This window comes from Eleutherodactylus coqui, chromosome 5, assembly GCF_035609145.1.
Source record: "Eleutherodactylus coqui strain aEleCoq1 chromosome 5, aEleCoq1.hap1, whole genome shotgun sequence".
NCBI classification, from domain to species: Eukaryota; Metazoa; Chordata; class Amphibia; order Anura; family Eleutherodactylidae; genus Eleutherodactylus; species Eleutherodactylus coqui.
In genome coordinates, this window is record NC_089841.1 from 158,472,630 (window position 1) to 158,498,395 (window position 25,766).

Here is a 25,766-nt window from a genome sequence, read left to right on the forward strand (position 1 = left end):
TTATAGACCGTAACATACCAACGACGGCAACAGACCAAGTCAGAAGCCAAAACAAAAGCATGGAAGAGAAAGCAGTCAGCTGGGAGATTTCCTAGATAACATCCTTGTGCTCAAACAATGGCGGGAAAAATGATTTTACAGCAAGAGCCTCAGCAGTTTACAATACAGCTGCACATTAAAAACAGCTGCCAGAGAAAATAAAGCATGCTTTACTGTAACACCCAAAAACAACAATCTGAGGAACATCGGAAGAGAAGGGGGGATGGCTGCAAAGAACACTAATCTTTCATATGGGAAAAAGTAAGGAGGAAATGTCAATGCAGAGGTTAAAAAGGTCTGTTGTAAATGAGAAAATAAACACATAAAAGCCAGTTGGAAACGCATGACGTATTTGTAGCTCTGGCAGCTTTTGGGGTTATCTCGTGAACTCCACGAAAAAACTCTGTATCATCAAACCATTTTTTGGCACTGTCTAGCTGTTAAAATCATCAGGAATTCTCCTTCTGCATTGATATCTTATCTTCTAAGATTATTGTTGGTGCGCTTGCTATGCAATTGTCCCACAGATGAGCCATTAGAGTGGGACAGCTGACCACCCTTCGTTTGGAGAGAGGCTCCTCATTTGCTAGCCTCTGTATAAGGATTCTTGGCTCCTGCAGTGTGTTGCTGGTTATAGTAGAAACTACGGGAGAGATTTGTTAAGGCAAAAGTGGCATAGAGGTGTCAAAAAATTTGGTATAAGCCTTATTTGAGCAATAAATTTGCAACTTTTTTTAAAATTCATGCCAATCTACAGAAAAGGGGACATGTCCACCCCAGCCCAACAAATATATGTATAATTTAGCTGGAATAGATTTCTTTTTAGGTGCACAAAGGCCTGAAATATGCATGAGGGAATGATATTTAGGCAGGCATTTTAAATGCTGGCTGTAATACAGTAAATTCCCTTTTGTTGGTTTAAATCCAGTGTTCCTTGTTTACTTATAGTATATTGTTCCAGCTTAGCTTGTTCTTGTCAGTATAGTTTGCTCCTATGGTTTTGTAGTTAAGTCCTGGTTTCTAGTCTTGTTGCTTGTTTGAACTTCCTTGCTCAGTCTTGTTTCTCGTTCAGTCTAGTTTTTTCTATGGGACCTAGTGCCTTCTGATTGTTAGGGACAGCATTTTAGATAGGGACAGCATTTTAGATAGGGTTTCCATTAGGAATATCTTAGGGTTTATTCCGGAATTCTGATGTCTGGAGTTCCTAATTTTCCATCACCTACTATTGTTGCTAAGAGCTTCGTATATTTGTTCACTCAACTATCTGCAGTCTTCTTACCGCATCTTCTCCTCATAGAATGGTAGAGTTGGAAGGGAACTCCAGGGGTCATCTGGTCCAACCCCCTGCTCAGTGCAGGATCCACTAAATCATCCCAGACAGATATTTGTCCAACCTTTGTTTGAACACTTCCATTGAAGGAGAACTCACCACCTCCCGTGGTAACCTGTTCCACTTACTGATCACTCCATCAGAAAGTTTTTCTAATATCTAATCTGTGTCTCCTCCCTTTCAGTTTCATCCCATTGCTTGTAGTCTTCCCTTGTGCAAATGAGAATAGGGCTGATCCCTCTGCACTGTGACAGCCCTTCAGATATTTGTAGACAGGCTTCTTTTTTTGCAAGCTAAACATTCCCAGATCCTTTAACCCCTTAGTGATCACACATTTTTGCTTTTTTCCATTTTTGTTTTTTTCGCCCTTTGAAAAAAATCGTAACTCCTTTATTTATCCATCAACGTAGCTGTATGAGGGCTTGTCTTTTGTGGGATGGGTTGTTTTTTTCAATGGTACTATTTAATGTACGATATGAAATGTACATCAATGTACCATAAAAGTTTTAGAAAAACTTTTAAAAAATTCTAAGTGGAGAAAAATGGGAAAAAAATGAAATTCTACAATCTTTCAGTACGTCTTGTTTCTACGGCGCACAAACTGCAACAAAAATGACATGATAACTTTATTCTATGGGTCAGTACAATTACTACGATACCAAACTTGCAGTTTTTTTTTTTTGCTGCACTACTTATATATTTTTTTAAAGATATTAAATTTTTTAAATTATTTTCTGTCTCCATCTTCTACACACAAAGTTTTTATTTTTCCGTCGATATAGTTGTGCGAGGGCTCATTTTGTGCGGTACGTCCTGTCATCTCTGTTGTTACCATTTTGGAATACTTAGGACTATTTGATCGCTATTTTATTAGATTTTTTCTTGGCAACAGTGTGACTAAAAAAGCGCATTTCTGGCGTTTTGTTTTCTTTTTGGACGACATTCACCTTGCGGTGTAAATAATGCATTTATTTGATAGATCGGACTTTTTCGAATGCAGCGATACCAAATATGTATGTTTGTTTTATTATTTAGATTTTTTCATTGTAAATATGGCAAAAGGGAAGGGGGAACTTTTACGACTTAAAAAAAATAAATAAATAAATAAAACGTTATTGTTCTTATTTTTACTTTGTTTTTTCAGTCCTCCAGCTGCCATGACACCCGCACGGCTCCCTAAACCTCACCGCAGGGAGGGGCGTATGGGACCCCCGAACATCATTTGGGGGGTTTAAATGCCACTGTCAGATTTGACAACGGCATTTAAAAGGTTAACAGTGCCGATCAGCCGCGCGGCCGAACGCGGCTGTTGCCTGCAGGTGTCAGCTGTAATAAACAGCTGACACCTGCGATGTACGGAAGGAGATAGCAGCGGTATCTCCCTCAATACACGTAAAAAGACGATCGCGTGGTCACTAAGGGGTTAACTGTTCCTCATAGGACAGGAGTTGCCGACCATTCAACATCTTGGTGGTGAGCGTGCCTTGTCTGCATTCTTCTTCCTGCAGGTCAGTGTAGGGTACGTCACTAGTGATGAAACGCTCACTGCTTAGCAAGGAAGGCGAGTGTTCATATACTACTGGCAGAGAGATAGCGTGCATGTGCAGTCTCAGCAATAGCTCAGCATTCCCTGCTAGGCTGTAAACGCTACATCACTAGTGACGTAGAGTACATTGCCCGCAATTGACGCTTCGTCGCCAGAAGATGAAGAATCGGCTGGCTGGAGGTGAGGTGACCTAGGAGGATTGCAGGAGAAGATTGGCGGTAAGAAGACAGACGGAGAAGGAATAGGTAAGTATTGAATTTTTGTTTTCTAATGACAGCATTCCTTCAATCTTACATCAATTAATCACACTGTTCCATAGTGCAGTAAACTGCTTGTAGGTCGCATGCATGCAACACTGAAGCACTTTTAATGTATATGTTATAGTAATGACCAACCAGGACCAGCTCTATGAACGTCCAGGGAGCTGGAAGAAAGAATTGCTTTTGTTTTGTGCTAAGAGCGTGCCTGCCAAGCATAAATCACATGCAGCCCAGTGTCTGGCATACATAGTATTGTGATAAAGATTTTATGGTTTCCTTTCAGATCTGGAAAGAAAGGGTAGAGGAAGCAAGGTTTAAGGGAGTTCCTGTATCGAGAAATTCTGAAATCCCAAAACACCAGGTACACCCAGGTAGTAATCATCATCATCAGGTTGCGTTTGGGGAAACAAATATTAGAACCTTCCAATAACTGACCAAGAAAGTTTCATATTAAGTCAAGTGCAAATAGTTGTAACAGAGAAAGGGAAGATTTATCAATAACATTCAAGCAATGTGTTTTAAGGCTTGCTGAAGCAAGTTCTGGAAAATAGTAGACACTGTGCACACCAAGTCTGGACCTACCACCAGAGGTATAGGACAAAAGGATTCCCTCTATGTATACCTCTAATGCATGTTACTGGACAGGCATATATACAGCATATGTAGCTCATTAATTCCAGATGTAAAAAAAAAGTAAGCCTGTACAGCATGGTAAATGCTTTTTTTATGGCAGCCCTCTGTATAAGAAAGCGCAATCCTGCTGTTCTTTCTACCACAGTTGACCAAAAAAGAAAGTTATGTCAACTTATATTACTTAAACACATTAGCCTCTACTGGATGAATGGAGCCCTGTGGATATGTTTGATGTTTGCATCACGAACTCTGCTGTGAATTGGCCAAGAGCCAGTCCCAAGCACTGTACAGACAGAGTCCAATACTAGCAATGGTTTTAACAGTAACAAAGCTTTGCCCCAGCTCTCACCCATCTTAAGGCCTCCTGCCCATGGACGGCTATTTGCTAAGGAATCCGCACCGCGGATCCGCAGCAAATGCCACCCATAGCATGCTATGGAAAATCGATTCTTACTGCACACTTGCGGAGACCAATTGCGGTTACTTTGTGTCACTTTGATAGATTGGACTTTGACGCATGCAGAGATACCAAATATGTTTTTTTCATTTTATTATTATGAATTTAAGGAAAGGTTTTTTTCTTAAACTTATTACCTGTTATTTTTTTTATAATAAAAAGGTTTAAAAATTGAATTTGACTTTTTTTTTTTACTCCTTATAGTGGATTTGAACTTGCAATGGTTTGATCGCAATCTGACAATCAATCTGCAAATGGTAGCTATGGGAGGTTTCAGTAGGTCCCTGGCAGCCATGGCAACCAAATGGCACCCTGCAATCTCACTGCATCCGATTGGAGCATTTAAAGGGTTAAAGGGGTTGTCCCGCGGCAGCAAGTGGGGGTATACACTTCTGTATGGCCATATTAATGCACTTTGTAATGTACATTGTGCATTAATTATGAGCCATACAGAAGTTATAAGAAGTTTTTCACTTACCTGTTCCGTTGCTAGCGTCCTCGTTTCCATGGAGCCGACTAATTTTTGCCGTCTAATGGCCAAATTAGCCGCGCTTGCGCAGTCCGGGTCTTCTTCTTATCTCAATGGGGCTCCGTGTAGCTCCGCCCCGTCACGTGCCGATTCCAGCCAATCAGGAGGCTGGAATCGGCAATGGACCGCACAGAAGCCCTGCGGTCCACCGAGGGAGAAGATGCCGGCGGCCATCTTCAGCCGGTAAGTAAGAAGTCACCGGAGCGCGGGGATTCAGGTAAGCGCTGTGCGGATTTTTCTTTAGGTCCCTGCATCGGTGTTTTCTCGCGCCGAACGGGGGGGGGGGGGGGGGTTTGGAAAAAAAAACAAAACGCTTCGGCGCGGGACAACCCCTTTAACAACCGCTATCAGGGTGAGGGCTGATCGCAGCTTTTGCTGCCAGCAGGTGTCAGCTGTGAGAAACAGCCGGCACCTGCATTGTATTGTGTGGCATAGGTTCTGATCCCCCTTCATACAAACCTGAACCTCCATGACATAACTGTACGTCCTAGAGCATTAAGGGGTTAAATTTACAGAACTTTTTGAAAAATTTGCAGTTTTCAAACTTTTAATTTTTCTGCTTGTAAGACCACTAATCATGCAAAACAGCCAACAGCATTTACCATGTAAACAGTATGTTGGTACAATTTTGAAATTGTCCTTTTATTTAATTTGGACATCAAAAAGCGTTCTAATTTTGATGAAAATATGCAAATCTACTTAACTAATGAATTCAACTCTGAAGTGCCTTTAAGAGGCCTATATATTTAAAATCCTCATAAATCACCTCGTTTTAAAATGAGCATCCCTCAGAGTTTTCAAAACAGCATTTACAAAGTCTGTGAACTCTTTAGGCGTTTCACAGGAATTAAAGCAATGTAGACGATACATTTTCTTGCAGATTTTCGTCTTTAATCATTTTTTTCTGTAAACACTACAGAAATTAGTAGTTAAATAAGACTCAATATTTATTATCCCGAACCTGTAGTTTTTAGGAATAGCCCACATGTGGCCTAAGCATGCTGCATGACTCAAACACAGGCCTCAGAAATGAAGGAGCACCTAGAGGATTTTTGGGCCTCCCTTTTATTGGGCCAATGTTTCATTGCCATATCCACAGAACTACTATTCTTTATTTAATTTTCCTTCCACAACGCTGTGCAGGGTTTTTTTTTGTGCGATAAGCCGATGTTTTCTTTGGTCCCATTTTGGGGTTCGCACAACATTTTTATTGCATTTTTAAAAGAGGAGCAGTTAAGGAAACAAAACACAATTCCCACACTGGTTTTTCCTTTGTTTTTTTGCAATCCGTTCATCCGATATGTTATTCTTATTCTGCGGGCGAGTGCAGTTGCTGCAATACCAATATATACATTTTTTTTTATTACTTTGATCACAAAGTATTTTTCATAGAATTGCTTTTCTTGCATCGCCATATTCAGAGACACAACTGTTTCATTTTCTCATCCGCAGTGACGCTTGAGGGCTCGTTTTTTGTTAAATGAGTTGGCACCATTTTGGGGTGAGTATAACTGTTTGATCAATTTTTAATTTGAAAGCTGAGGTGTACAAAAAGAAAAAAAAAAACTAAAAAACATCGCAACAGATATCGTTTCTTATTTATTTTTTCACATACCGTTGACCATGCGGTATCAATGTTATATTATCCTTATTCTATGGGTCATTAAGATTCCGACAATACCAAATTTATATAGTGTGGATTTGTTTTTTTAAGATTTCGCTACTTTAGGACAATTAACCCTTTACAATCCCCCGTCTGACATCTTCCTACATTCTGATTGAAGCTTGTACAGCTCCAATGTCAGAAGACGTCCGACAGGGTATTCTTACCGTCTATTGCCAGCCACTCCGCTGTTAGAGCCTCTCTGGAGCACACACTGGCTTTAGCCAGCAGATGGCACCGTTGTATAACAGCAAGAAGAGAAAGCCTTTTAGGAAACCTTGAATCCAAAATTGGATTGGAAAGGGTTAAAGCATTTTTCATGGAAAAAACTTTGTTTTACATCACCGTATTCAGTCATAATTTTATTTTCCATCTTTTGAGCTGTATGGGGCTTGCTTTTGCAGGATGAATTGATGTTGTTATTCTACCATTTTGGGTGCATATTTTTGAATGCTTTGAATTTAATTTTTTTGTGAGGCAGTATGATCAGCATTCCATGACTGGATCGCAGGAGAGTCGATGGCATGAAGGAGGGATCTCTCTCCCTCTCAAACCCCTCTAGATGCTGCCATCTGCATTGACAGCAGCACTTAAGGGGTTAAATTGTCGGAATCTGAGCTAAGTCAAGTGATCCCAAGTTGGCTACTAGGAGCTCAGCTTCCGAGTCCCTTGGTAATTAGCATCGTACATATACGACGCAGAGGCACAGTAGTTCTTACAGGTACAGAGTGTGTTGTGCAGGGGTTAAGATCTGAGTAGTACTCACTCTCCTCTTCAGCCGTTCCCTTTCCTTCAGAGTCAAGGTATCTGCTTTAGCAATCACAGGAACTATGTTGACCTTCCCATGAAGCGCCTTCATGAATTCCACATCCAGTGGCTTCAGTCTGTGAAAGAGAACAATGCTGTGAGCAGATGTTTCTCTCTATGTAGCTCTACATGAATAAAAGTAGGTTTATCAGTATCTTGGAGGAGATGTACAGGTACTACAAACAAATATTTGCAAAGAGAAGAAGTTCAGAAGACGTGGCACCTGAAACACAAACCACTAAGTGGCATCCACAGTTCATGCTGTGCCATCTACATCAGAGGGCTGCACAGTCTGCGCCAAGCTGCTTGTGCCAGGGTATGCAAAGTCCACATGCCACGTGTTAGATATCTTGTAAGACTACAGCGGCACTGCTAAGAGGATACTGGCATTAATAAACTGTACATTCAAATTATTCCCCAGCCTGTTTAAGTCATTTGTGAACCGATGTCCTTGCTGATGTCTGCAGTTTATCAATGGCCTCACTTTAATACATTCTTCTAACTACTTTCCTATTCAGTAACCACTTTCTATAATGAGGGGTTAACCTGCAAAACAGATCAGTCAGTGGCGACTCCAATCATTATCTACATACCCTCTAATACAGGCTATAGAAAGATTACCCTACTGCTAAGCCGCTTGTTAGAAAGAAGATGTAGCAGACAGCCTTATCACAATAGCCACTGGGTCACCACTGGGCTCGATGGCTCATGGTAGCACATAAAAGATTATGTTCCCGGGATAAAGCGTCAGATTGGACAGACTAAACAGAAGCCTTGCTTAAGCTTGCTTTCTCCACCAAGAACAAGCAGCTGCAAGGTAATGTCTAGATAAAACGTAAACCATGGAGTCTATTATCTTCTGTTAGCTAAGCTCCATGGACTGAATTTTAAAGCTAGTAATGAAGATCTTGGTCAATTCCCAGTCATTGTTGTAAGGCTTGTCTAAAAGGTCTGACACGGACTTGCAGAAATGCTGCCTTCCAATAGGTGGCGTTGCAGAGGTATTGTTCCATCTTCCCCATTTGGAGATGCAGAAAGACAAATCAGTGTGGTCTCCGAGAATGTGATCATTGTGACAGTAAGTCACTGCGATTATAGTGAAGACGATTTGTAAAGTTGTATAAAGTTTGAACTCGACATGTATATTATGCACTATACTATACACACTAAGGCTGGGGCTACATGGGGACTTTGCCCAAGAAGGTTATGTGGAAAAAGATGCAGTGTAAGTCCTGCAACATCACAACATAATGCAAGTCAATGCAGTCACATTGCAACGTCCACATAACAGTGATTACAAGAAATCCAAACTTTCTGGTTTCCATGTGATCAGCAGGTCATGGGCGCATCAAAATAGAAGCTACAACGCGAACGCATTGGCCTGCGTAATGTGGCAGAGTTACAATGCGGTCTCTCTGGCTCCACAATTCTTTTATCTATTATCATTTGTGTTTTTCTGCTATGGAAGAGAAGGAGCTGTTAAAGGAAAAAAAGAAAATCATGCTGGTTTCCGTAATTTTACTGTAAATGCTTGGCTATTTTTCTGGTAGTTATGACAAAAACCCAGGACAAACCATGGAAGGAAGATGAACTGTGCCCTATAGAGTTTTAGGGCGAATTGACATCATAAGGCTACTGTTATTTTTTAGTGGATATAATCCATTCTGAAAATTCCCCCAAAACAGGGTCATTTTCAGGGCTGTTCACACTGTAATAGGCACGTCAAGGGGCTCTGCAAATGTCAGATGGCATTCAAAAATAATTCCAAAAGCCTAATAGCCTCCCTTCACTTCTGAGCCAAGCCACATTCCCAAAACAGCAGTTTACATCCATATATGCAGCATTCCCAAATATGCAACCATAGAGAAATTGGCTAGCAAATTGTGGGGTGGTTTTTCTCCTTTTTCTCATTCTCGCCTCCAAGACTTCTCCAGAGCAGCACCGGTCCTCTGGAACGCACTACCAAAGGCTAACGAGCAATCCAGGACTCGCAGAACTTCAGGCGTGCTCTAAAAACGCACCTCTTCAGGGAGGCATACCGCATTCCCTAAACAAACCACTCTGTACTCCACCTGATAACATGCTCCCTGACCTACTGACTGCAATCCCTGCTAGCCATCATAAACCGCTCCTGCAGTCATTACGTTTCTGCCATCACACGGCTAAATGTCTGACCATTGTCTATGTGTATAGCATCCCTCACTCTCCACCTCGCCATACTGTGCACATCTCCAGCCCTTTACCTTCTGTATCACCCCATTACTTGTAGTATGTAAGCTCGTTGGAGCAGGACCCTCACCTCTATTGTTTCCATCAACTGATTACTATGTAACCGTGGTTCTGTAATGTTTGTATTTTTTTGTCTTTCTGTATTCCCCCCGTCTATGTAAGCGCTGCGGAATATGTTGGCGCTATACAAATAAAGATCATTATTATTTTTTATTACTGCCCTTTGTGAAAATGAAATCTGCATTTTATTGGAAAAACTAGATTTTTTTCATGACCCACTTTTAACAACTTCCATAGGAGCAGTGTGCTGTCAGATCTATAGCGGATTAATCAAGAGTGGTCAGCTAGGTGAAGGACTGAAGTTAGCCATAGCCAATAAGGTTGGAACGGTGGCCAACCTTCTAATGTTTATGGAAGCCTCGTGCCTTTCCTCCAATTGCAGATATCAGGAAACAGAAATATTGGGAAGTTGGATTTCAACATGCCCAATCCTTTTGTTTTCTCAGGAGATAAACTATGAATGATTGATGACCGATCCTTAGAACAGGCCACCAATTGCAGATAAGTGGGGGACTTTGCCTGTAATACCAAGCCTGACCATTGCAGTGGGAATGGAGAAGACTACTTCCTGCAGTAGTCATGGCAGAGCATAAGCACACTGGCACGGCGCAGAACTGATCAGAGAGGGTACTGGGTGGTGGACAAAGGAAAGCCCTAAAACAAGAAGTCCTGTTTGTAATGAAAGTACTTAAATACTACAACCACAGCTGCGCTAAGAATGTGGGGATTTCGTGCTATTGTTGCAAGGGTATTGTGATGAAGACGTTACATTGTAGTGAGTCATACATTCTAGCTGCTAACAGATGTCAATACAGTAAAAAAACAGATCATAAAGGATCTAACATAACCACCATGGCTCACAGAATAAACAGAAGCCATAATAACTATGACAGATCCTTATTATTCATTTTGTAAGTATTCATTGGATATAATTTTATTTTCGCCCCACTGGATAGGATGCTACAGTATTCTGGCCATAGAAGTGCCATGGAAATATGATAAAAGTATAAACATAGCCTCATACATCTTAGCAAATTAATGCATTCAACATTATACAGCATAGACATTCATGCATAGAAAAACTGATTTGAAGGAGTTTTCTGACCTTATATTTAAAAAAAAGGGGGGGGGGGGGGCTTAAAATGAACAAAATTTGAATATACATCTATCCCGGCAGCTGCCTGTTTAACGCCAGTGTGCACCACATGAAAGCCGGAAGAAGCAGCAGGCAGTGGTCATGTACCATTCATTGTAGACGTACCGCTTACTCACAAGCTTCAGCGGCGATTCCTCTATGGCTGCTGTAGCCTGTGAGTGACTGAGCAGTCACGTGTACAATGAACAGCACATAACCGCCCACCGCTTCTTCCAGCTTTCCGTGATGGGCACTGAGGCTGCATGACTGGACGAGGAGCAATGGGGAGAGGTGAGTATTCAAGTTTTGTTTACTTTAAGCCCTTTCAATTTTTTTTTTTAGGTCTCAGAAACCCCTTTAATATCAGTAACACTAATGGTTAATTATAAAAAAGCTTTCCCCCACAAGTTGGTGACCTGTACATTACCCGTGTCCGAAGGGTGAAATAAAGTAGAAGCAGCAGTGTACACGGTTATCAATGATATGGCGTCTGTTCAGACCGCTCTCGTCATGAAGGTAGCGCTCAAACTGGTTGTCTATGTATTGAATGATGGTTTTAAAACTGAAAAGAGGGAGGAAAATTTTAGTTATGTAAAAAAGAATGCAAGATTACAACAACAAGATCACACTATACTAGAACATGTAACATTGAAATGGGCACTGTACTTCGAGACAACTTGTGCTAATGTGACAGCCAATGACAGCACAAATCACTTTATTTACCTAAAATTATGTTTTTGTGCTGCAAAGTCCATTTAAAGTGCTGGCCAATGTGGGACTCTCTTCCTTCTAATTTGTTCAACTGTCTTTTGCCGCCTGAAGTGGTTATGTTTCGATCACAACATGTTATTCATCCATGCGCATTTAGGTGTATATACGCATGGTGGATTTTTTTGCCCAGCAGAAAAATCTGTGTCAAAATTTACACTCTTTGGTGTAGATTTAATCACAGACTCACAGCAGACTTTGCTGCAATTGAAAGGTGAAATCTGCTGCAATTCCATGGCAAAATTGCGGATCCACTCCAAAGTATGTAATGTGAACACACTTAGTGAGCAGAATCTGCTGTTTTCTCCATGTGCAGTGTACATAAGACTTCCTAGTATTGAGTCTCCACCCATCAGCTCAAGGACAACTGAGAACTACAGATGCTGCCTGAAGAGGAGAAAACTAGTGAAAAATGCTGTGTACACGTTATATAATGGCCAGAAATAGCATTATTCCTTAGGTACAAACATGGCAGTATATTCTAAAGTGTCATCTGAAACAACGGACATGCTTTACACATACACAAAAAAATAATGAAAAATTGTTAGACGTATGCGATGAAACAGCAAGCCAAATAAGGCCAGTAGTGCCAGATGTTTCAACAGATGGTCATTCAACCTTCTGCAGCAATATCACAAAACATTAAATCCGAGGAAATGAGACTGCTTGAAATGACCAGTGCTTCCTGAAGAAAAGCCATACATTGTGTCAACACAGAGACCAGGTTATGGTGCATTACAATACTATTTAGCCCTAGGGAGGCATCAAGCTAATGCAAAGATAGACATAATGTTACTTCATCTCCCATACACCTCCACTCATTTTTTCTCACCTTATACACTTTTATACCAATGCTGTGAGATGGAATTATTTACAGTTCAACTTTCTTGGAGTTGGGAAATATACGTAGGTTCTTCTAGTATAGAAAACAGAGGACACCTTGTAGAGCATTTTCATAATGCGCATCTATATTTGTCTGTCCTCCAGAGATACTGTGGCAAAGAAACTCTAGTGAAGAGGTAATCTTTAAAGTGACCCTGAGGCATTAAACATCTGGGGGGCAGCATGTCACAGAGCAGGAGGAGCTGCGCACATGATATATAGTTCGGCAGGAAATTTTCAGTATAGCTTGCAGCTTATTTATGGATTTCATAGAATTTTCTGAGACTAAAAATACTGATCACTTATCCTCCGCACAGAACATCAGTATCAGATCGGTGGTCTGACTCCCAGCTACCCTTACGACTAGTGGTGTGAAGGGCAGCGGTGCTCTTGGTGTCCATCCATCACACGGCCCATATGTAGTTCAGTCTCATTCAAAACCAGGCACCACCACTACAAGACCCTTGACATACAGTGCAAATGCCACACTGCTCAGCCACGTGCTGCGGTCCCTTCAAACAGCTGATGGATGGGGAGCCAAGAGCCGGACTGCCACCAATCTGATTATATTGACCTATCCTGGCTCGCCGGCAGTCATTCGCAGTACAATTTTTTGTTTGCATTGTTCGCAGTTCCCGCACTGCAGCCCAAATGCAACGTTAGTTGCGGGTCGGACGCCTCCATTAACTTCAATGGAGGCGGCCCACGGTAAAACAGAGCATGCTGTGATTTTTCTACCGCTCGTGGAATATGGAATTTATATGCGCGAGTGTGAAGTAAAAAATATCACAAGATCGGGCCTTTTTAATGCTCGCGTTTTTTCAGCAGATCCACCGGGCAGACAACGATCGCGGATTGTGCAATTAAAATCCGTTTGTGTGAGACGCCCCCTAAGGTTACTGTGCTAGGGCAGGCACCAACACATCCCTGTAAACCCTATTATCTATGAACACCCTTGCCAGTCACAATGCTGGTTTTCCAACTTTTATGCGAACTCATTCAAAAATGGTGTTGAAGATTGTTAATATTTGTGGCTTGATTTTCAATCGAATGACTTCTAGCCCTTCTTGGATACGTTTAGTAATTGAAGCCTTGGTTTGTGAGGCACTGAGCTGTTATCACAGGATATGCCCTCACAGACCAGGTGCTTCCCATCGCAGGATACAATGGCCAGTATTAGTCAAACATAAAATAAACATGCAGCAGGAAGTGACCTCATGTAGCAGGAAATTACTTCACGCATGTTCTTAGTTCATTGTATGGCACTTACACACCGACGGTTCTGTAGAATCACAGCAGTACTAAACACCAAATGTCAATAGTGAGGATTTGTACAGTTAGTAAAGTCACCATTGGGATGGGATAAAACATGAAAAGTATAGAAGTTTACATCAGCCTGGAAACACACAAGTATTTGGAACAGTTTTAGTTCATCAAAGTCAGGAGTGGATCATAAAAGGAAACAAAAATACAGAGGAAGAACGGATACTTCCTCTCTTCTGTATCCGTTGTGTTTGACTGCATTGAGAATAGCATGAGCAACCCTGGCAGCACCCCTGACCGCTCTCTCTTAGTAGCTACTTGCATTCTCCATGGAATATCAATTCTGGAGCATCCTGTCTTTTCACTATGTATAGTGTCTTTCCTCAGTTATTCCTCCTGGAAATGTATGAATAAACTGATAACAGGATGTCAACCATTCCCCTTATGCCACTACAATAGTCGAGGATGGTCTAACCGATAACACATAACATTATAATAATACATATGTATTATAATAATACATTACAAGGACGGATAACACAAGGAGGAATGGAACAACAGGGAGTACTGCAGAATTGTTATTTCATGTGGAATACAAGTATTTGCTAATAGCCAAGGATTAGTTATGGATACTAAACTGAAACATTGCTCCAGAAATCTATGAAAAGAAAAATGAAATGCAAGTGTCAGATCAGTGGGGAGAATTATAATAATTATTATTAATCTATTCACAGGTAGCAGACACCATACATGTTGATGAATATGGCGTGGGCTAAAAGTGATGTCAGGTCAGCCTCAATGTCAGTTTTCAAAGTATTTATACCAGAAAAGCGTAGAAAAAAAGTCAAAACCAATAAAATAAAAAAAAAGGAAAAAAAATCCAGTTCTCCAGTGAATTTGAGTGTGAGAAATGAAGTTTCAGTTTTAAAGTAAAGTACTTTTACTGTTTTCCACGCTGCAGTCACTAATGCCATGATTAAATTCTATAATATGCATCTTTTTTCATTCCGTCCCATCATGGCTACAGATAGGTCCGCTAGTATTTATTGTGAAGTATTAATCTAAGACCTAAATCCCACGCCCTTAAATCAGATTACATTTAACTTTGGATGAACGTAAGAAGTGTTCCAGTACAAAACCCGTGATAAGAGATCCGTGTAGTGGCTCCAGATTTTCTATTGCAGTGGATGCCTATGACCTGCGTATTGTCACAAGAATCCAAGTAGGGCAGCCAGAAACATTTCAATGGAATAAACAAGCTGAATTTGCACACAATCAACAGGAAGAACTGCTTGAAATACAATAATCTGGCTGGGAGCTCTTACAGGGGCAAGACGGCGACGGAAGGGAAGGGGGGACTCCTCCACATCGCTCTGTAGCTACCCACTGCACAGTTATCACATTTAACCCTTACTCCAATGGAGACATACAGCTTCACGCTTTTTTCCCCCAGCGCTATGGGGTAGGACAGGGCATGGCCATATACTTGCTCACTAAGGAGGGTAGATAGCTGCAAGTATATGGCCATGTTCTGTGATTGTTTTTCTTTCCCCTTCTGTGGTGTAGGACAGGGCAATCAATAGGCAATTCATTTCCTGCCAAACCTGCAAGGTCCCGGAGATGACACAGAGCAAGATCACTAGTACCAACGCCATTTGTGTGCCCTAAATAATGTGGTTGTCCCACTTATGCATTTCCTATTCCGTATTTAATTTTTCTATCATTTTAGAAATAGCACGTCATATTGCGGGCTACAGAATCTGTTGCTGAAAATATACGGATCAAGTAAGTGGTTCCACCGTTTAACGGATCATTCAACTAATCATTGGCTAGTAGTCAGCAAATGTTTTATCTGTTATTTCTGCAATGCATCTTCCTTAAGGGGTTGTCAGACATAAAACCTTTTGGTAAAAACATGTGCCCCTACCATAAAATAATAAGCAGCCATATACTCTGCCAGCTTCTTGCATGTCCCAGTAGGCAACTTCGTCCTTAGCGCCGAGTCTGGGTTTCCAGGCTGCAGTCAGCCTGCGTACAGGATGCCACAGGCTGTGGCAGCCTATCATGTATCTCAAGAGCTGAGGTATGCAATTGGCTACAGCAGCTTTTGACATCCCATAAACAGGCCGATTGCAGTCTGTAAACGTGATGTCACAAAGGAGACCTGGAGTTGCTGATGTGGGGAGTATATGACTGTTTATTATTTTATGGCAGGGGGAATAGGTTTTTACCCAAAAAGAAAAAAATTCTGAACAACCCCTTAAAGGGGTTGTCCCGCGCCGAAACGGGTTATTTTTTTTTTTTCAAACCCCCCCCCCCCCCCCCCCCCGTTTGGTGCGAGACAACCCCGATGCAGGGGTTAAAAAAGAACACCGGACAGCGCTTACCTGAATCCCCGCGCTCTGGTGACTTCTTACTTACCCGGTGAAGATGGCCGCCGGCATCTTCTCCCTCGGTGGACCGCAGGGCTTCTGTGCGGTCCATTGCCGATTCCAGCCTCCTGATTGGCTGGAATCGGCACGTGACGGGGCGGAGCTACACGGAGCCCCATTGAAGAAAGCAGAAGACCCGGACTGCGCAAGCGCGTCTAATTTGGCCATTAGACGGCGAAAATTAGACGGCAACCATGGAGACGAGGACGCCAGCAACGGAACAGGTAAGTGAATAACTTTTGCTAACTTCTGTATGGCTCATAATTAATGCACAATGTACATTACAAAGTGCATTAATATGGCCATACAGAAGTGTATAGACCCACTTGCTGCCGCAGGACAACCCCTTTAAGGAAGATGCATTGCAAAATCAATGGCTAAAACATTTGCTGACTACTAGCCAATAATCAGTTCAATGATCGATCAATAGGTGGAATCCATATTTTACGTTTCTCTCCTTTCACCTCTTTAGCACTAAGCTCCCTACCTTGCAGATGTGCGCCACAGCTCAAAATCCAATTTGGCAATGGTGGGCAATTCCTTTACGCACAACATATAAACAGCTACAAATCACTTTTTTTTTTACAGCTATGTCCAATTCAACCTACCAATCTTGGCTGTTAATAGCGTCCCCATAGCCTGGAGTATCTACAACAGTTAAGCGAAGTTTCACCCCACGCTCCTCAATCTCCACGGTTGATGCTTCAATCTGAACTGTTCGTTCAATTTTCTCTAGAAAATAAATAAGAGGTTAAACGTTATTGTGATACAAGTGCAGCTAACGACAATTGTTTATTCAAATAGAAATAGCCACGAAATATAATAGAAAGAGTAACTGGACAAGTTCAATTAAAGGGTCTAGCATTGTCTGTGAACACAGGTCGCCGTGCAATCCACAAATGCAAGTTAAAGCTGTGTCATGCAAAAAAAATAAATAAATTTTATACATACACACTCACTCACTCACTCCAGAAATGCCAGCGTCTTCACTGGGCCAAAGTTAATTTAACATGGATTGAGAAAACTTTTCTTTGGTCAAATGAATCAAGATTTGAAATTCTTTTTTGAAACAATGTTGTGCGGACTCAAGGGGTACACATCCAGCTTGTTATGAGCACGCACTTTAAAAGCCTGGTAATATGGGGCTGCACTAGTGCCTATGGCATGGACATCTCACACATTTTGAAAGGCATTATCAATGCGGAGTAGTATATAGTCATTTTCTAACAACATATGTTCCCATCCAGTCTCTTCCAGGGAGGGCCTTGTATATATCAGTAAGACAATGCTAAACCACATACTGCATCCATCACAATAGCATGGCTTTGCAGAAGAAGTGTCCGGGTGTTGAACTCGCCTGCTTGCAGTCCAAACCTTTCAACAATAGAACATACTTGGCGCATTATGAAACAAAAAGTCCAGCAAAGACGACCTAGGACTGTTCAGCTGCTAGAATTCTACAACATTCCCATCCTAAAACTCCAGCAATTGGTCTCCTCATTTCCCAGACGTAAAAAGAAGAGGGGATGCTACACAATGGTAGACATATTTCTGTGAGAGGTGTTGCTGCCATCAATTTCTAAAAGTTAAATTTTTTTTTTTAACTGAAATGGAAAAATGTCGAACTTTCCCCTTCTGATATAATATGCATTGCATTCTTTTCTTCTTTACATTTTACACAGCGTTCCAACTTTTTTAGAATTGGGGTTGTAGTTTCAAGAATTAAATGTTTGCCCTTATTGCTTTTCATTAAAAGGCTGTTCCCATCCCAGACAAACATGGCTGAGATGCGAATACCGCTGATTACAATGTGGCCAGGATGGGAGAAACAGCCAAGCTTGGCTAAACGATGCAGTTTACATAACTCCCAATCAAATCAATGGGAATGCTACCAACAGCATAGCACAAAAAGCTAGGCCATTTCCGCAGCTCCCGATGGAAGTACTAAGGGTGTGTATTTAATTTTAATCTTCCACACACTGCTTCTGTAGTTTGGCCTAGTTTTTGTTAAATACTAAGTGTAATTTGTCGTGTGTTGTTCTTCATCTGAGATTGCAGTTAAAGGGGTTGTCCCGCGGCAGCAAGTGGGTCTATACACTTCTGTATGGCCATATTAATGCACTTTGTAATGTACATTGTGCATTAATTATGAGCCATACAGAAGTTATCAAAAGTTTTATACTTACCTGCTCCGTTGCTGGCGTCCTCGTCTCCATGGTGCCGACTAATTTTCGGCCTCCGATGGCCAAATTAGCCGCGCTTGCGCAGTCCGGGTCTTCTGCTGTCTTCAATGGGGCCGCTCGTGCAGAATGCCGACTCCGTGTAGCTCCGCCCCGTCACGTGCCGATTCCAGCCAATCAGGAGGCTGGAATCGGCAATGGACCGCACAGAAGAGCTGCGGTCCACAGAGGGAGCAGACCCCGGCGGCCATCTTCAGCAGGTGAGTATGAAGACGCCGGACCGCCAGGATTCAGGTAAGCACTATCCGGTTTGTTTTTTTAACCCCTGCATCGGGGTTGTCTCGCGCCGAACGGGGGGGGGGGGGGGGGGGGTTAAAAAAAAAAACCCGTTTCGGCGCGGGACAACCCCTTTAAGTAATTTTAAGACCTTCTATGGACCAGATTTTTTTTATGTCATGATCCCTAAAACCATAGAATACAAAGAGGGTCAACTGTTTTTCTCTATATGTGGTGTCCAAGGAGTGTATATAACCTGCAAGCCTATATGAAAGGCTTACTGTTAATCATACTTGTTCATTTCATAAGGATTTTTTTGCTACCTAACCAAAAATATACTACATATACTCTTCTAACCAGGGCTGGGATAACAGTGTGCCAAGCCCTGGTCACAAAAGTGACCTTTGGCCCCTCTGAACTGAATGTACACAATAGCTACTCATAAGCAAATATCAGGTTACATACAGTATTAACTTTTTTGAAATGAAACTACAAAATATTATTCACCCCAAGCAGGTCAGAATCAGAAATTCATAATTGTCCTCCATGCAGATGTTATGTCTGTACGCATTGTACTAGAGAAAAGCAGTCTTGTTTTTTCTCCTTGTGTAGTATATAAAAGCCAGCACAATAGCAGGCTCCTCCAACCAGCTCAGAGAGAACTGAAAATTATCAGATATATTGCAATACCCCATGCACACACACACCAGTTACATCTGAAAAAATCATCTGAAAGTGTAGGTACACTTTAACCCTTTGCTAACTCAACTGATTTATTGTGGTTATCCAATACAACTTTCCTTCCCTTGTTTTCTGTTCTCACAGACATATCCACACACAGCACAGCTCAGAGGTTCGTGAATGTGCAATACTTGCATAAAGGAACCCGAAACATGCGTCTGAAAAAGTGTTTTGTAACAACCTCAATTTCCAAAGACCTAATGCTTTTTGTTAATATTTAGTAAAACAGCATTAGTCTTTAGTGAGATCTTTGTCATATTTTTTTCACACCTTCCAGGACCCTCTATTTTTCTGGGTGTGGGCCTTAGGCACATGCCCACTTACTGTAATGGTTAAACGCTTCTAAGGTCTCATTCATTCTTGCCTACAGGGTCCAGAATAATTTGGAAGGGGAAACTATTCAGTCTATTTTTGGCAAATTTTAGATGAAATTCTATCATATGCATGCTTTATCAAAATAATATACTAAATATCAACAAATTCAAGGTTTCCTATACTTTGACAGAGAAAATTAAGAATATTCTTATACTAAAGAAATACTAAAAATATGCTCTAGTTTCACACTGCTAAAATAGTCAGCCTGCAATCATTATTGATTTCCTGTTGCTTATATGACACCATCATGTTTCCCAGCGCCCTACAGAGAATATCAATACAGTCCATACTTTATAGGTGTAGACAACTGCGAATGCATATAGTGTCAATGAGTACCTGCAGCTCCAGGTATATACCGTTCAGGATACAGGTCAGTGAGGAACAAACTGTTGATCAAAGTAGATTTCCCCAATCCGGACTCTCCTGCAAATAAAGATTTGTTTTCTTTATGAGCAACATGCAATGTCATATATAGTGCATATAGTATAGTGTCAATATTGTGAAAAACGTTTTCACAGGGGTTTCCCAGCAAAAGCTCATCCTATCTGTGACCGACTTTCCTTAAGAAATAAAAGTATCACAGAGGCATGTGACAGAGACAAGGAATGAGGACATGGACAAGAAATTCCACTGCATCTCCAACAAAGAAAATATCAATCATCTTTCAGCTTAAAGATATATGTACTGCAAGGCTGCCTACATATGCATGCATTTGCTCTGCGGAATCAGCGGTCAGCGTCTGCACCACGGTTCCGCAGCAAATACCGTTCATAGCATGCTATGGGAAATCGATTCATCCTGCACAAAAAAAAAAAAAACGCAGAAAAAAAAAATTGCAGCATGCTCTATTTTCGTGTGATGTCCGCACGGACGGCTTCCACTGAAGTCAATGGGAGCTGTCTGACCCGCGGAAAAGTCGCTGATTCTGTGTCATCGCGTAGCGACAGTGCAGTAAAAAAAAAAAAAACTTTAAAAAAAAAATCTGCACTGTGCATGTCAAACAGCGACTCGCCGCGACCATCAGTAGTACAAATGAACACAGAAAAAGACAGGTACACACAGACAATAGCCAGGCACAGGGTTGGATTCCATTGCGGGAATTCCCGCATTTGGAATCCAACCCGTTGGTGTGTATGCGGCCTAAGGCTTATTGCTGTGCCCACTCCTTTTGACTGATTTTAGTAGTTCTTCATTAGGGAGGAGATCATTTTGGGTCTCCTAACTGCTTAAAGTGCTCCTTTTAGTCTCCCGGAGTCAAAAATCCACCCCATCTCATTTCTGAAGATGTAATAGACCAAGGTCACTGCTCCCTTCCACCTCTGCTCACCCCACAGCTGTGTATAATTGACCCCACATTCCCAGAAGCACTGCGTTATTACATAGGGTATTTTTTTCATGGTTATGCAGAAACACAGCAAGGATAGAGTTCATAAAAACTGTGAGCACCGAACAAGCACACAATTTATAAAATATATCAAGAAAAAAAGTGAACTGAAGAAAAGGTCACACAACTTACCAACCACCATAAGGGTGAACTCAAAACCTTTCTTTACAGACTTCCTATGGACTTGGTTAGGCAAGTTAGCAAATCCCACATAACCAGCAGAGTCTGAAAACTAGGAAAAGTGTAAAAAAGTAATTGCATTGTTACATGTAATGTTTCTATTTGTGCACTTAAGACAGTAACAAGTGAAAACAAAAGCAATGGGGGAAATTCACAAAGCCGGCATTTCCAACACGGGTAGTAGCATAATTTCCCCCCTCGCACAATGCACTTAATACATGAAGAATCCCATACCTCTTCATGCATTAGGTGTATCTCAGCACCTACTCAGAAAAGTTCCCCAGGTCCAACCCTACGTACATTTCTGCCATGATTTACGCCAAGTACCGATACATTATACATAAATCTGGTGGTCTAGGTAGCCACGCCCCTCCTGACAAGCCCCCCCCCCCCCCCCCAGTGGTGAGGCTGGCACAAAAAAAAAAAAAACAACTTTTGTGCAAATCCCCACTTGTAAAAGAATTTACAACTTTGTTTTACGGGGGAAAAAATGGCGTTAGAGGCTGTATAACTGACCACCAATGAGCCTGGAAGAAGCCGTGCTAATGAGAATAACTAATCTGCTGGGCCTACTAATAGTACAGCACATACCTTGACCTTCTCTCCAGTTTGAGACATGCTGCTTTACTCTGAAGTAGAGGACCTAAAAACAAACAACACAATGTTAAGTTTTTAGAGCATGATCAGAAAGGCACTTCAATACATATGAGGGGTGGAAATAAACAGCACCAAAGCGACAAACTATTTTTCTTCAAGCCACATTATCATCATCACAAGGGTATGTACTCTGCAAGCATATATATGGATGTGTATATGCAGACTGCCAAATATGCAAGGAACATTAAAGAACCTCATTTAGTGTATAATCTCAAGGGCTTCTTAAGAATGCTTGTTAATCCATTTCATTGCCTGGATGTCTTCAATCTGACCTCATGCTCTGTGTCTTTTCAAGCCTTGGATTCCGTAGTAAGTAGCTGTTTATTCCATACTACTACCTCTTGTCCTGCCCCCTATGTTACTAGAACAGACGGACTACTACTAGATTTACTGGGTATTAGTGTATCTTGACTCCACCAGGAAGTCCTGGTGGAGTCAAGATTGACAGGGGGTGACACCCCCTGTATCTGATTAGCTGCATAGCTGGCTTGTCTGCAGGTCCTGGCAGGCCAGTTACGTTAAGCACATACTGTAAGTGGTTTGTCATCAAAGGCGCCGTGGACCGGGTTAATTCCAGGGACCCCACTGCAGGTGCGCATTGGGACAGCTGAAAGGCCCTTCCCCGCCGGCGGCCCACAACACAGCTCCCCGCTCTGTGTTGAAGAGCAGAGCGGGGTCGGCATTAGTGAGGCCACACTAGCATCAAGTGCCTTTGCCGGGAGTGCCGCAGAAGGCACTCCCCTGGCCACAGACGTCTTCAACACTCCAGTCAGCAGCTGAGGGACACAGCTCTGAGGATTCAGGATGTGACAAGACGCCATCCACACTGAGCAGAAGCGCAGCGTGGAGCCGGCAGTGGCGCACTGCACTCCCTGACATCCATCACCCGGACACTGCAGCAGGAGAGCAGGGAGCCTACAAGGACAGTGCACACTTCGTTACTGGCTGCTGCCACATACAGTAAGAGGAGGACAGCTGGGAGGCCACAGTGCCGGGGGGACAGTCGGTAAGCTACGCACAAGTCGCATTGCACATCGTACGCCTCACATAAAGTACGTTTAGCACCTTCCAAGACTTTACAGTCTAGATTGGATTGGGTAAGTAGGAGACAGGTTTAGAGCAGAGATACAGTAAATCGGTATTAGTGTATCTTGAGCCCATAGGGAACAATAAGGCTCTATCTCGTGAAATACACGGTAAAACAGAACACGCTGCGTTCTTTTTTACGCACGTATTATACAAAAGGAATATATGCAAGTGTGAATGGATCAATGACAATCAGCGTACTTTCACTGACTCCATTCATATGCGCAGTGAAATTATGGTCGGGTGTGCCTGCCCTGTTCTAGGAACACTCTCTAGAAGTGAATGTATATAAAAGTATACTGCAATACGTTCTATTCATAATACATTCTAATAGAATATGTTCCAAATCCCCCCCAAGAAATCTGAAGCTACAAACAAGAAGTTCAGCGCTGGATTATAACAGCATCATGTTCCTGCGGGGGTCCTCAGGATCTGCTGTGTCAGCAGTATGGCAGAGATAAAGGACCTTCCACCCACTAATGGAACAACAGTAAGTTACATCTCATACTTCCAAGGAAGGACATGTTCACAATGAAATATTACATATATGAACTTAATTTTTTTGAGCAATGCTTTTTATTTTGCAAATTGTATATGTTTTATTAAACATTTTTCATTACAATGCAAATATACCGTATATACTCTGGTATAAGCCGAGGCACCTAATTTTACCACAAAAAACTTGGAAAGCTAGGTGCTTCGAGTAAAGCCTAGCTAGACTAGGTAAAAAAAACAAAACAAAATGCAATACTCCCAGCCGGCGTCTGTGTCCTCGGAACAATGATCTCCCCAAATGGCGCTTGATCAACCAATCACAGCCATTCAGTGATGTCATTCACTGTATTGGTTGTGAATGATCGAGCGCCAGCTGTGATTGGCTGGCGCTCAATCCAATCACAGCGCTTACTTGCTGACGGCGGGGGAATTCACAGCCAAGCAGTGAGTTGACAGCGCAGAGAATTACATAGCAGCTTGCAGCACCCCTGGGGAGAGCATCACTACTAGCTCCCGTGTGACAGCATGGGAACGTGGACACACAGTCGTCCCGTGTAAATGGACCTTTAGTTTCCTCTCTGCCTTCTTTTTTGTAAGCTAAACATTCCCAGATCCTGTAACTGTTCCTCATAGGACATGATTTGCAGACCGCTCACCATCTTGGTAACTGTTCTCTGAACTTGCTCCAGTTTGTCTATGTTTGTCTAAGTGGGGTGCCCAGAACTGGACACAGTATTCCAGATAAGGTCTGACTAAGGAAGAGTAGAGGGGGATAATTACCCCGCGTGATCTAGACTCTATGCTTCTCTTAATATCCCAGAATTGTGTTTGCCTTTTTGGCTGCTGCGTCACAATGTTGAGCGAAAACAGATACAAAATAAGAATTTAAACGTTCGGCCTTCTCAACATACAATTCACCATTTTCATCTTGTAAGCATCTAATAGCATCTTTGACTTTTCTTTTGCTTTTGACATACCCCCCAAATCCTTTTTTATTGCTTTTAGGCTCTGTTGCAAGCCTCAATTCATTATTAGCTTTAGCTTTTCTGACACTTTCCCTACAGTTTCTGCAGATCACTTTTTATTCTTCTTTAGATATTCACCCTCTTTCCATTTGATAAAAGGGAAGAAAAATATGTTCCACATGTCTGCAAGTTCTGCATTCATCCATCCTGGTCTCTTTAAATGCTTCCCATTCTTCCTTCTTCTAGGGATTGTTAACTATTGTGCTTTGAGAATCTCATTTCGCAATATTCCATCCTTCTTGGACATTTCTGTCCTTAAGAACATCCAGCCACTGGATTCTTTCTACCCCTTTCTGAGTTCATTAAAATCTGCCTTTCTGAAATCCAACTTGGAGGTGCTCTCCTCTTGCTTCCCCGCCCCTCTCCATTGACATAACACAGCGGCTGTTCACTACTGAACGGCTGCTATTTACACTGAACGATGAGCAAGGAGCTCAACGTCCATCGTTTATGCTGTATAAACGATCAGCTGATCGCTCATCGTTCAGTTTAAATAGCGGCCATTCAGTAGTGACTGCAATGGAAGCTGTGTGTGTGGTCTTCCACACAAAATAGAACATGCTACGATTTTCCCCTGCGAGCGGAAAAATCGCGGTTGATTTCTGCTCATGGGCAGGGGAGAATAATTTAACATAGCATGTCTACGGACGAAAATTGCTGCGGAATTTGTGGCGGGTGTCTGGCCACGAATTCAACAGCGATAATCCATCTGTGGTCATTGGGCCTTATATGTAGATTCTGCTGTGGATTTATTAAAGGGGTTGTCCCGCGCCGAAATGTTTTTTTTTTTTTTTTCAATAGCCCCCCCGTTTGGCGCGAGACAAACCCGATGCAGGGGTTAAAAAAGAAAACCGGATAGTGCTTACCTGAATCCCCGCGCTCCGGTGACTTCTTACTTACCTGGTGAAGATGGCCGCCGGGATCTTCACCCTCGGTGGACCGCAGGTCTTCTGTGCGGTCCATTGCCGATTCCAGCCTCCTGATTGGCTGGAATCGGCACGAGACGGGGCGGAGCTACAAGAAGCTGCTCTCCGGCACGAGCGGCCCCATTCAGAAAAGAAGACGACCGGACTGCGCAAGCGCGTCTAATCCGGCGATTAGCCGCTGAAAATTAGACGGCACCATGGAGACGAGGACGCTAGCAACGGAACAGGTAAGTGAATAACTTCTGTATGGCTCATAATTAATGCACGATGTACATTACAAAGTGCATTAATATGGCCATACAGAAGTGTATAGACCCACTTGCTTTCGCGGGACAACCCCTTTAAGGATGAACTAAGCAGCAATACTGTGGTAAATCCACATCAAAAGCCGCATGCAGATTTGTATGT

The 25,766-nt window shown here is 42.2% G+C and overlaps 1 protein-coding gene across 1 annotated transcript in view; it reads right to left on the bottom strand.

Moving 5' to 3' along the window:
* The window catches only part of LOC136627949 (septin-2A), an 86,975-nt gene that overhangs the window by 48,209 nt on the left and 13,000 nt on the right, over nucleotides 1–25,766 (bottom strand). The window contains exons 2-7 of the mRNA XM_066603496.1: nucleotides 21,761–21,812; nucleotides 21,122–21,221; nucleotides 19,942–20,028; nucleotides 16,642–16,765; nucleotides 11,116–11,250; nucleotides 7,224–7,341 (exon numbers count right to left, since the gene is read on the bottom strand). Of these exons, the coding sequence (XP_066459593.1) occupies nucleotides 7,224–7,341; nucleotides 11,116–11,250; nucleotides 16,642–16,765; nucleotides 19,942–20,028; nucleotides 21,122–21,221; nucleotides 21,761–21,787 (591 nt within the window). The 5' untranslated portion in view covers nucleotides 21,788–21,812. The remainder of the gene's footprint in view (nucleotides 1–7,223; nucleotides 7,342–11,115; nucleotides 11,251–16,641; nucleotides 16,766–19,941; nucleotides 20,029–21,121; nucleotides 21,222–21,760; nucleotides 21,813–25,766) is intronic.